Source organism: Callorhinus ursinus, unplaced genomic scaffold, assembly GCF_003265705.2.
Source record: "Callorhinus ursinus isolate GAN/ISIS: 27379988/994484 unplaced genomic scaffold, GSC_fseal_2.0 scaffold7, whole genome shotgun sequence".
NCBI lineage: Eukaryota > Metazoa > Chordata > Mammalia > Carnivora > Otariidae > Callorhinus > Callorhinus ursinus.
In genome coordinates, this window is record NW_027397069.1 from 55,940,240 (window position 1) to 55,952,958 (window position 12,719).

The 12,719-nt window shown below is 46.8% G+C and overlaps 1 protein-coding gene across 1 annotated transcript in view; it reads right to left on the reverse strand.

The window, feature by feature from the left end:
* LOC112826373 (guanylate cyclase soluble subunit beta-2-like) overlaps nucleotides 1–12,719 on the reverse strand; it is a 71,726-nt gene that overhangs the window by 20,019 nt on the left and 38,988 nt on the right. Inside the window, exons 10-14 of the mRNA XM_073894313.1 lie at nucleotides 11,218–11,538; nucleotides 8,697–8,845; nucleotides 8,010–8,156; nucleotides 5,641–5,795; nucleotides 2,522–2,673 (exon numbers count right to left, since the gene is read on the reverse strand). Of these exons, the coding sequence (XP_073750414.1) occupies nucleotides 2,522–2,673; nucleotides 5,641–5,795; nucleotides 8,010–8,156; nucleotides 8,697–8,845; nucleotides 11,218–11,538 (924 nt within the window). The remainder of the gene's footprint in view (nucleotides 1–2,521; nucleotides 2,674–5,640; nucleotides 5,796–8,009; nucleotides 8,157–8,696; nucleotides 8,846–11,217; nucleotides 11,539–12,719) is intronic.

Genomic DNA, 12,719 nt, shown 5'->3' on the forward strand with positions numbered 1-12,719 from the left:
AAACAAACTGAGGGTTCTAGAGGGTAGGGGGGTAGGGGATGGGTTAGCCTGGTGATGGGTATTGAGGAGGGCACGTTCTGCATGGAGCACTGGGTGTTATGAACAAACAATGAATCATGGAACACTGCATCAAAAACTAATGATGTAATATATGGTGATTAACATAACAATAAAAAATTAAAAGAAATTATTTAAAAAAATGAAAAAAGGAGATGAAGGAGCAAATGCAACTGCTTTTGAAAACAAAGGGGAGAAAGGAGAATGGTTTGAGGAAGAGCTCTCCGGGCTGCTGTCCCTTCTTGCTCCTGTCACCCCCTGGGTGTCCTCTCGTGCCAGGTGGGAGAGGAGCTAGGGCTGAGGAGGGCACAGGAGGGTCACTGCTGAGGGCCCCGCACCCTGCCCCACTGCCGTCTACCCATGGTTTAGTGTTGGCTGCAGTCCAATCTGCTCACATTCATTTTCTTGGTCTTCCTCCCACACCTCCCCCAAATCACCCAAAAAAGCCAGCGTGTGTCTCCTATGGAAGATCATCTGAGGAAACAGGCCAATTTGGGAAAAACATTAGCGTGCATATTAGTGTTTCTGTATCCCCCTCCTCCATCACTGGCTTTGAGAGACTCCGTCTTGCTGCGTGGGACAAAGTCCCTCAGTCCCTGGAAGTTCATGGGGTCATGTTCTTGGGGCCATCTCCAGCACTGCACCGCAGCGGGGATGGGAGGGACAGACATTCCCTTCCCCAGGGCCAGACAGCTGAGGCTTATGGCAGGAGATCCTTGGCTGATGGGGAAAAGGGAGAGGGAAGCATGGAAAGAAAAGACGCCGAGAGATCTTTGTGGGTTCTGCACACAGGGTTGTGCCCTTTCTCTGCACAGAGAGTCCTGGCCACGAAGTTCAGGCTGGGGGGCTGACATCAGCCCAGAGGAGCGGGTGACTTTCCTTTACCATAAGCCATACCTGGAGGGCTACCTACCCAAAGTAGGCCTTTTCCCAGCTTGCACAGAAAAGCTGGTTAGGGTCCAGAAGGGGCTACCCCTCCCCCTCTTTCATACCCTTTCTCCTCTTTCTCAGGGTCCATACTGAGATCTTTAACTGAGACAAGCTTACTCATACTCTCCTCTCAGTTATTTTTGTTTTGTTTTGTTTTTCCAGCTCAGAAAAGTGGGTTAGAGTCTATTGACCCACACCATGTTCTAGAATCCTGTTTGTCAAACTTTCCCATTTGAGAACCCCTGCAGGGGGAACGGGAGAAAGTGAAATCCAGTTTGAGCTAGGTGCACCTTCTGAGCAGAATTCTGCCCGGTCCTGGTGTTAAAGCCTCGGGCTGTCTCCAATCGCCCACAATCAGGTTGCAAAACACCTCTCCGGGTTTACTTTTGTCTAGTTCTGACAACAAAGAAATTGCTTATCCCTTTCTAGCAATTCTCCCTTGGGGGGAGGGAGAAGGTGATGTCGTGGGCAAGGCACCCTGAGCCTAGAAATTCAGAAGCCAAAAACTCTGTTAAGGGTGGTTTCTGGTGTTTATTAGCCAAAGTTATTTCTAATGTTTAATTTATGTCTTTCTATCTCAGTGTCTTCAGCACTAAAATGTGGCCTAAACCCATCGCAGCTTACAGGGATACTAACGTGCCGAAAACACTATGAAAACAATTCTAAAAGTTCTTCTAATACCTATCTTTTTACTGGTATAGCCTCACTTTTTAAAAAACTAACCATAATTTATGTGTCCTAAAGAGACATCCTGCACATATTAGCAATGAGAAATCTCTGGATTTCGAGATTTTCCTTTGCAGGCATCCGGAGCAGCTAAAGATTAGCTCCTGTCAAAATGAATCCATTTCCTCCTCCAGTTTGCTTTGGGGGTTCAGGAAGGTTTGCCTCCTGCTTCTGGGTCTCCTCTCCGGGTCAGCAGCGCCCCGCGTCAACCAAGGCAGCTGTTAAGGGTCCTGGCCGCGTGGGGCGGAGGGCGGCTGACGGAGACCTCCTCGTTGGACTCCAGCTGCCGCTGTGTGTGAGCACATGAGCCAAATGGTGATCCCTGGGCTGGCTTTGCACTGGGTTGTTTTAACTGAAAACCCACTCTCCTGTCATTCCTGGAGCTGGGTGAGTCACAGATCTTGTCCTTCTTCCCAGTTTCCGAAGCCAGAAGAAAATGAGGAAGGTTGCAAGGAAAGCCGGTTCTGAGGCTGAGGAGCAGGGAGAGATTCTAAAATCGTCCCCCAGCTACAGGAGAGGCTGATGGGAAAAGGCCTTTTCTGGGACAGGAAAGAACCTTGAAAATGAATGCATGACGGCCTCTTTAGGCTGGGCCCACCAGCCCAGCTCAAGGAACATCAGACTATCCAGGATGCAAGTGTTCATCCTGGTTGCTCTGATCCTTGGGAGCTTCGACCAAATGGAAGGGGGTGCAACCGGATGATACCCTTGCTGACCCTGCATAACTAAGGGCCACACGAAACAAATCCAAGGTTGTTAGTGGAAAAAATATCCCAGCACTGAGATGTGGCTTTTCCTTTATGCTCACCCTTGCGATCACGCAGGCTTTGAGGTCTGCCCATGATCTCGTCCTCTGAGGCATGCAGGTTCCGGATCAGGAAGTACGTGGTCATTTTCCCTTTACCTTTCACTTCGATTTCACCCCTCTCAATTATTTCAAAGCCTTGATTTTCCAGAGCGCTGCACAGAGGGGGGAAAAATGCACCAGATATCAAAGATCACAGGTCTGCAACTTGAGAGTTGGCTACAATGGAGAGGGTGATTCAGGAGGAGTCTGGGTCCCAGGGCACACAGAGGATTTTTCGGGGGGAGGGTGACCCCAGGACATTAGCCAGTCCTGCTAAGTGGGGCAAGGAGAGGAGTATGAAGCTCAGACACGCCGAACAGGGTGCCAGAGGCAGAGTGAGAGCATAGGGGACCCACCAAGATCCTGTGACCCTACCCCTCCTTCCCTCCCTCCAACACACTGCTCATACCCACAGCCCGCACGCTGCAGCCACCATGTCCTCTCTGCCCGTGTGTGCACCAGCCCCATGCGGTTCTGAAACAGGAGGCTCCTTGGAAATCAGCACTCCTTTCCATCCTCCCCAAGCACCCCATTACCCCATGTGGTCATGCTCATTCTCACTCCCCAGGCTTTCTCCATGGCCCCTGGCTGCCAAGGAACCAAAGAGAAGAGTATGGGGAGGGGACCATGAAAAGAGACAGAGCTATGGGATAACTGTGAAATGTTTGCTTGTTCATTTATTTACTGGCGGCTGCCAGGTGTTGGAGAGAAACCACAGAACAATGCAGACCAGCCATGTTTCCAGTTCATGGTCAGGTGCCTCAGCCAGCTCTTGGCATTCACCGACCTTCCCTGGTCCTTGGCCAGTTCCGTGGAGATTTCAGACCTTCACTGGTTTCCTCTAGTTCCCCCACTTGGCACCTGCCCTCCTCACTCTCAAGTTGCTGGCTGTGCCTCCTACTTTGTGACCTTTGTGATTCTTCTATAAAAGTGTAACCATTTATAGGCAAGACCCCACGGCTTCTCACCCCCCCGACCACGCTTCCCTTTTTCCCCAGTCTCCTGAGGATGAGGTGACTCAGAGGATGTCTTGTGCAGGGGCACCTGATCGATCTATGCTCCCTTCCCGCCTCCTCAAGGGCTGGCCCCATCAGCCACCTCGCCCCTTCTCTTCAGTTCCCACCATTTGCGTCCTCCCCGCAACCCAAAGCCTGCTAAGGTCTCTTCCATCCTAAACAGAAGCAAAAACCTTCCCACTTTATTATCTCCTGCTTTAATCCCATACATTCTCTCCCTTTAATCCTTAAACTCATAGGCCATTGTCTATCCCCACCATTCCACCACAGCCGCGTCTGATAGTGTCCCTAAAACTTCTGGTGCATATGTTTCTGTCCTTGTTACTATTTTGATATTTTTGTTCAATTCCTCCTCCCTAGAAATACCCAAAGGGGTGCTTGAACTCTGCCTGTTCCTTCTTTTTTCTCCTGCCTCTTAACATGGGCTCGTCTTCATCCACCTACCACTTAAATGTTTGCTCTTTGCACTATTCTTCTCCCACGGCATCCTTCCCCAGGTGATGTCCTCAATCTCATGGCTGAATTGCCACCTATATGTTGCCTTCTCCAAGTCGGGATCCCCAGCCAACACCTTGACTCCAACTTTCACCCAGCCATGTAATGGCACTTCTACCTCAGATGCTCCAGAGTTCCTTTGAATTCAGCACTTCCCAGCCTGAATTCATCATCTGCCTCTGTGAACTAGAAGCTGTCCTATCTCTGGTGGTGAGATTCAGGTCCCTGTCACCCGGCATGGAGGTCTGGGAGACATTCAAGGCTCTTCCCTCTTTCTCATTCTCCATTTCTAGCAATTACCAAGCTCAGCTGATTTTACTTTCTCCTGAACTCCCACCACCAGTGCTCCGGTTCAAACCCAATACCTCACGGGCCTTCTCTTTCCCATTTCCTGATGCTTGAATCTGCCCTTGCATGGTCTGGAGAGTCAGCGTCAAATAGGACCCTGACCCCACCATTGTCTCCAGTCTCACATTCCCTGGGGCTCTTCTTCACCTACAGCGAGCACCCTTGCTCTTTGACGGGGAACACACGGCTCCCACTGCTTTCTGCTTCATGTCTTCCACTCCAGCAAGCTAAATTTTTCGTAGTTCCCTGTTCCTACTCTCAATCTGTGCTTGTACTGCTGGTTTTTCACTCCCCAAACCTCAGCTTTGGCTAAACTCCTACTCTGAACTCCTTGTTCAAAATTCAGCTCAGGAACCTCCTCCCCCACAAAGGATTTCTTTACTGGGTTCGGCGCCCTCGCCTAGGCTCCCAAGACACATGCTCAAATTACCTCAGGCACGAGAGTCCAGTGGTCAAAGCCGGGCCTCAGAGCCTGACCCCCGGGGTTGTATCTGGGCTCTTTTCCTTCCTAGCCTACTTGGGACCTGGGACACGTTATTAACCTTTTGGTGCCTGACTTTTTTTTCTCATCTGTAGATAAGAATAATAATAGTACATTTTCATAGAGCTGCTGCAAGAGCAAATGAACTTACATATGTAAAAGAACTTAGAACAGAATGCGGCTGGCCTCTGGTAAGTTCTAAAATAATACTTGTTTTATGCTTATCTTTATCATTGTACTTATCACGCTTTCAAAATAATTCTTTGTCGAGTATTTTTTTCTTTTTCTACTAGACCAGGGTTAAGCACATTTTTTTTTTTTTTTTTTTGGTAAAAGACCAGGTAGTAAATAATTTCAGCTTTGCAGGCCATACAGCCTCCACCACAGCTACTCAACTCTGGGGTTGTGACACGAAAGCAGCCATAGATAACGAGGAAATTAAAAAGCGTGACTGTGTTCTAATAAAACTTTATTTACAAAACAAGCAGCAGGCTGGATTTGGCCTATGATTGTACTTTGCCAGTCCCTGCTTTAGATCATAAGCTCCTTGGGAGCGAAGCTGTCTTATAGTAGAGGTTCAATGGTATTTACTGTCCGACACAATGTCTTCTGTAAGCCTGGGTGGCATGGAAGAAGAACCACAGGTCTCCTTCGTAACCCCCATCCCATGGCAGCTAGGCACTCTGTGCATTCTGGAAGTAGGGGAAGTCAAAGGAAGGAATGAATACTTGGTTGGCTACCTGTAGGCAGTGGGACTGAGGTGCACTTTGTCAGGAAGCCCGTGACTTTCCATCCTAGAAGCTGTGTTCACAGTGTCACCAAACAAGCAGTACCGGGGCATCTTGTCTCCCACCACACCTGCTAGGACTGGTCCCGTATGGATGCCAACTCTGATCTGCACAGAGAGAACGTCACTGAAATGGGACCATCGAATACTCTTGCTTTTCTTTTTAAATCGAGGTACAATTTACATAAAATAAAAAGACAGATCTTAAGTAGTTAGCTCCATGAGTTTTGACAAGAGCATATAGCCCTGTAGCTGCCATCCAAAATAAAATACAGCCTACTTTCATGACCTCACAAAATTATCTTGTGCCCCTGTCCGGTGAAGTTCCATCCCTCTCTGCAGGGGTAACAACTTTCTTCTTTCTTTTTACCAAAGATGAATTTGCCTGTTCCTATAGGAAAAGGAGCCTGTCAACTACCAAGTAACACTCCCTCGTGCATAGTAGGACCTCAGTACCTGTAGATTGAAGGCTATGTGAATGAAATAATAGAAGATCTCCAAGAGTACTATCTTATCTCAATTCTTGAGAGAGAAATGTTTCAAGTCCTTTTCCCTACTTCCTTAAATAAACCCACAGGGTATTTGTTTCTGGTGGATAGTTAATGATGCTCCTAACCATGTCCCTATTCTTACCTTAAACTTGGTAACATCTTTTCCTGTTTTCTTCTTGGTAAATCCACCGTGAGAGTGTCCAGGAATTCACTGTTTGATTTCGTTCTTACTGGTGTAACATTACCGTCATCTGCAGCTATGCTTCTTACACACACACACACGCACACGCACACAACCCTATACACACACACCAGTTACACAACGGTAATTTGCAATTATTTTTTTCTCAGTGGCTTATATTACAGCCCTTTAACTGAAACACGATCTCTTATCTGACCTTCTTATCTCATTCCCTCCTCCTCTCCCATCTTGATTTTTCATTGGGCCTTTTTTTCAACAGATGTATCTCTGTGTTTTTGATAGGCCGAGTATTGTGGATGTGTTCTTCCTGTAACTACCTAAAAGCAGCTTTTGCTCAGAAGGCTACAGTGGGCACAATAACCAGAACCTGCAGCATTTCTCAGTGCCACACTCATCATGAGGGGGAGTGGAATGCATCTTCAGAATCTCCTCCATAGGGGTTGTAATTTAGAAAAATCGTATTCCATCTTAAAGTTGTCTTTATTTATTTTGAATTGGCTGGGTAGTTTATCTTGAAGAGCTGCCTGCCAGAAACAGAGAAGGGATTAAATTTTAAACCACAGAAACACTGCTCAAAGACATCTCAGGGCAGCTAGGATCTGCTGAGCAGACAGAAGAGGACACCTACTTTTCATCTCCAGAATTCTCCATCTTTTATAGTGTGAACAAACTTCCATGCTTGGAAGAGTAGGTTCCTGTGAGAGAGGTGAGCAGATGTCTCACTCAGGGCCACGTGGTGGGAGGAAAGCTATTCTAAATATCTCATGGCACCCTGGTGTCTAGCCTACTGCTGAGGGCAGTTTCCCCCCTAAGCCTGATCCCTGAACCTTTGAGAAGGCATGTCAAATACACAGTTTCCCTTGGGGTGGGAAGGGGTTGGCTATTAAATAAACCTGAACCACTTGTTGGATTGAATGCCCAAATTAAAAAGCCAGAATTATAGGGCGCCTGGGTGGCTGCCTGCTCCTTGGGAGCCTGCTTCTCCCTCTGCTTCTCTCTCTCTCTTTCTCCCTCTCTCTCTCTCTCTCCCTCTGTCTCTCATGAATAAATAAATTAAAAAATTTAAAAAAGCCAGAATTATAAAAAAGCCAGCTATCAAAATGGGTTGAGCCCTGCAGAGTAAATGGAGATACGTGCTCAGCACTATGGGCAAAGAGGCTTGCAGTAAATCCCATGAAAATCCCAAGCTCCAAAGCCTCCTCTGAAATTTAAGAAAAGTTGGGATGATGATATCCTTACTATTATCTTGATTACTTAGAACATGTGCAAGAGAAGACAAGAGTTGGGAGAAATTACCCATTTTATTTTATTTTTTTTAAGATTTTATTCATTTATTTATTAGAGAGCAAGAGAGAGAGAGAAACAGCACGAGAGGGGAGAGGGTCAGAGGGAGAAGCAGGCTCCCCGCTGAGCTGGGAGCCTGATGTGGGACTCGATCCCAGGACTCCGGGATCATGACCAGAGCTGAAGGCAGTCGTTTAACCAACTGAGCCACCCAGGCGCCCCAAAATTACCCATTTTAATCACTATAACATACCCAGTAACCATCTGAACAGACTAATAAGCAGAATTCTACTTTTGTGTGCGTGAGATGCTTGGTATTCAGCAAAGTACTCAATTTCTCTCTACCTGGATGGGTTCTCCAGTAATAGGATTCATGACTTCTTTTGCAGAAATTCTCATCCCCAAGGCAAAGTTAGCCACTCTTTGAGCATGGCTTCCAATAGGCACCGGTACGCCCCCCACCACCATGTAAGCATCTCCTATTGTTTCCACCTGTAAGGGGAAAGGGACATTCAGAGGGTCTCCTTAATGCATTAAACATATGACTAAATACTTTTGTCATTTTCCGTGTATTGACAGAAGGACCATATTAAAGCTGGTGGTTATTTGCCAGGAGGATGAGGAGCATGAGGGAAGGGGGAAGAAGAAAAGTGATTCCACAAACAACCATGAGAGAGCCCAAAGGCCTTTCTGCTTCTGGCAGAAACAAGTTCCAGAGAAGACAAAGCCCCTGGGTTAGTGTATGATGGTATATATTAGACATACATTATTTAGATTAGACTTTTTGCTGAATTCAAGGGGTAGAATTATTCCCCGGGAAAACAGGGTGCCCTTCAAAGGCATTTTAGCACTGAGTATTATAAAAGGATTTCTAAAAAAACTAAAATTCCTAAAATAGCTCCAATTCCCTTTTGGGTCTCCCTGCTCACCCCACTCCCATCCACACCAAACTGCAGACCAGCGAAGATCAGGGAGGCTGAGCTCTTGCGTGAGCGCACCATGGCACACACCCCACGATTCGCAAGCACTTACTTTGTAGACCTCGTGGACACTGGTTAATCTGTCAAACTTGGAGTACATTGAATTCAGCATCTTCACTATTTGGATAGGTTGGCAGGCAGCACAGATGTTAGTGAATGTCACCACATCACTGAAAAGAATCGTGCAAGTTTTAAATTCTCCTGCAACATAAACCAAGTGTCAGTGATAGCCAAAGATATGGAATAATAATCCTATGAATTCTAGATTCAGGTGCCCCTTGGGAACCAAATCTGACTGTGCCCTGGGGAGAAGGAGCCGGATGCCATTCAGCCAGCAGACCTTCCCCGAGGGCCCGCTATGAGCCAGTCATCATGCGGGGAGAATCACCCAACAAGAAGCGGACAGCACCTCGGCCCATGAGCTCCCAGTCCAGTGGAGGAGACATAAGCGTAATCGAACACCCTGTAAGGTGTGATGAGAGGCATGGCAGGACAGAAATGGGCTGGGTGGGCACTGGCTGACAGAGAAGCCCTTGGCAGGTAGGCTGAGGCAGAGACCCAGGGGCAGGGCTGATAGAGACTGGTCACCATGACGTGGTGAGTTCCGCTATCCAAGTATGGTGAGAAAGCCGCCATATCCTCAGCACATCCTCCTAATGCATCAGGCTGCTTCCAGTCCTGAGAATTTCCATATAGCAGCTAGATGATCTGTTTAAGTCAGACCCCCAACTCCTCTGCCTCACATCCATCGACTTCCATCACACTGAGACTAAAACAGAAAATGCTTACCGTGGCCAATAAGGGGCCCCCTCTGTCCCCGCCACCTCTCTGACCCCATGCCTCGGCGTTCTCTCTGACTTACTCCACTCCAGCCACACTGACCTCCTTGGGGTTCTCAACTCCCTCCTGCATAGGGCCTTTGCACCTGCTGCTTCCTCTGCCTGACCCCTCATTTCTCAAATATCCAAGGAGCTCTGTCTCACATCTCACATGTAACCACCTCAGTGAGAACTTCCTTTCCCACTCTCTCTAAAATAAGAGTCCCTCGACTCTACCCTTTTAGCCTCATTGCTGTCCCCAAGCCCATATGCCTTACATGGCCTATTTTATATGGGATTGTTTATTTGCTTATTGCCTGTCTTCCCCCACTGGACTATAAACTCCATGAGATGAGAGACTTTTCTGGTCTCTGCTATACCCCCAGCACCTAGAGCAGGGCCTGGCACATAGTAGATGCTCAGTAAATATTTGTGGATGACTGAATGTATGACTCCTTGAACAGAGCTGGGTACTTTCTGTGTTATTTACACCTCTGGTAATAATCTCCTATTCATGTAACTTTCTCTTCCCTTTGGCTTCTGGCCTACCGTTCTCTCTTCGTATTCTCCCTACCTTTCTGATCTTGTTTTATATATTCCACTGGCTTTTCTTCCTTCTTAAATAACAGGTGTTCCCCAAGCTTCAGTATTTAACCCTCTTCCCTTCTTTACCTCTCGCCCCCAGACGACCTTAATTATATTTCATACCATCTGTGGTTAACCACCTTCTTCATGCTGCCTCACCTTCGCTCCTGCAATCCCATTCTCCTGCAATGCCTCTCCGCTCTTCTTGGGTTCTTTTGTATGTTCGTTTGTTTGTTTGTTTGCTCAAATAGAGTCTCAAGGTTTAACTCAAGTGCCATAGACTTTATGTAAAGCCTTATAGCCCCTGACCCTGTATCTTTCTCTCCGACTTCTACTTATTAACTTCCCTAGCATCTGTGTTTCCACACCTTTGTTACGGACAAAGTATGAATTCTGGAGTTAGAGGGACTTCTGATTGATTTTCAGCTCGTTTACTCATAAACTGGGGTGAATGTAAATTCACTCAGCTGTTTGGGATAATAACACCTCCCCTCATTGAAATGTTCAGAAAATTAAATGAAATGGCCTATAGGAAAATGTCTAATCCAGATCCTGGCACAATCATGGCTCCTTAATGCACACGAGTTTCCCTTCCTTTGGCTACCCCATCCCCCATGAACATATCCTGTACATATCTGTCAAACCCACAAGAGTATGAACTCCTTTGGGTCCTCAAGACCTGACAGCACTCTGGCATTGATTGGCTTTGCCACTTGTGTCTGGGGGTGAACACACACCAGTGACAAATGGAAAGTGAATTCAGAGTAAACACAGCATCCTTCCTCCCAGAATGGTCCTTAGAGGCACCCCATGATTTAGGTCAAGTGCGGGTGTGTTATTTCCGGTTCGAGGAAAGAACTCTATTCGTGGTCCCCGACAGAGGCCAGTCTCAGGCCACACTTCCAGGTCTTAGAGAACGTGATATAAGCTGACAGGAATTTTTATTTAATCCATATTTCGCAGTTGTATTCTTTCTATTATTACTAATATTGGGAGAAGAAAACTGAGGACACACAGCTTATGTAACCAGCCCAAGGTCATGTCGCTGACAAGTGATGGAGCCAGAATTCAAAGCTAGATCTGTCCTGTTTCAGAGCCTGTGCCCTAACCGCTGAGGAGCACTGCCTCTTCTTGCTCAGAGGTCCCCATGAAGAGAAGGGAATGCTCTACCTGCGGCAACCTTTTTGCCCTCCTTCAGCTGGTTGGCCACATGTTTGGGCAGCATGGCATAAAGCAGGGTCTCTGTTTTCTCCTTTTCTATGGCCAAGTGCTTGGAGAGGACCCGCAGCTCCTCCTTCTTCCTCTCCAGCTGGTTGGATAGCTCAATCTCAGCCAGTCGCTGCTGGTTCAGGAGGATGAGATCCCTGGTGGTATCATGGGGGGCGATGTCAGAGAGGTGCATTTTACACTCCTCCAGCTCCTGCAGACTGCGGAGCTTCGGGGAGCACATGTATAACATGCAGCGCATGGACTCCATCCAGATCATCTGGCCTTCCCATCATGGAGAGAAATGCGACAACATAGCACGTCACTAACAGGTGAGTGACGTCACCAGCTCGTCACCCACACTGTATGCCCTTGAATCCCCTGCACAGTCTTACTCCTTCCCTTTCAGCCACATTTCTTGAGAGCTTAATCTAGACTTCCTGTCTCCACTTACTCATCTTCCCTGTCTCACAGCACCGTTTTTTACTCGGAGGTGGCCCCGTCCCTACTTCCAAGACACCTACTCCAACACGAGTCTGTCTCTCCCCCTTCCTGAACCCTCTTGCTGTTGGGTGGTGTAATGCAGAAACCCCCTCCCTGAAACCACACTTCCGGAGACTTCCCTGACACTGCTTTGTCTCTGAGATTCCCTTGACTTCTTTCCATTTTTCCTCTAGGGTTTTTTTTGCTCATTCCTTCAGTGCTGGTGTTCCCCAGCGTTCTGTCTGAGTGTTCTCTCTTAGTATCCCACAGCAGCACCCTACATCATGCTGACAATGAATCTGAATTTCCAGAGAAACCCTGCTTCCTGGACTCAAGGTACATAGTTCCTTAAAAATAGATATGTTTATTATTTTATTATAAAAGTACACATGCATGGCAGAGAAAGAAAAAAGTTGAAGAAAATAATAAAAGTCATCCATAATCACACCACTCAGGTGATTACTAAAAACTGGGGTTATCTGCCATCTTCTTTTTGTAATCTGAATTTTTCATTTAAAATTTATATAAGTAGCATAAATATGGATATGATCATACCTTTTTGCTGCCTACATTGATTATACCCTATTTTATTTAAGCAACTAGCTAGCATGGCTTATATTATTTCCCTTTTATCAGTCTATAAACAACATGGCAATGGCCAAGTTTAAGGTAAGTCATTTTGTATGATCATGGCTATTTTGTTTAGGATATAATCTTAGACAGGGAATTACTGAGACAAAGAATGTGCTCATTTTTAACATTTTGGATGCATATTGCTAAAATGCCCTCTAAAATGATTGCGACAATTTATACTCCCATCAACAGTGATGTTTTTTAATTACTCGTCAATATTTACACATGGTTGTCTGCAACTAAACTCACCTTCAGTCCCCTCTGCCAATCTGTTTATTTCCTCGCGCGTGTACCTAACCCAGGCTATGAGCAGGGAACACTATTCTGGGCACTGAGGAGACAGCAGGAAC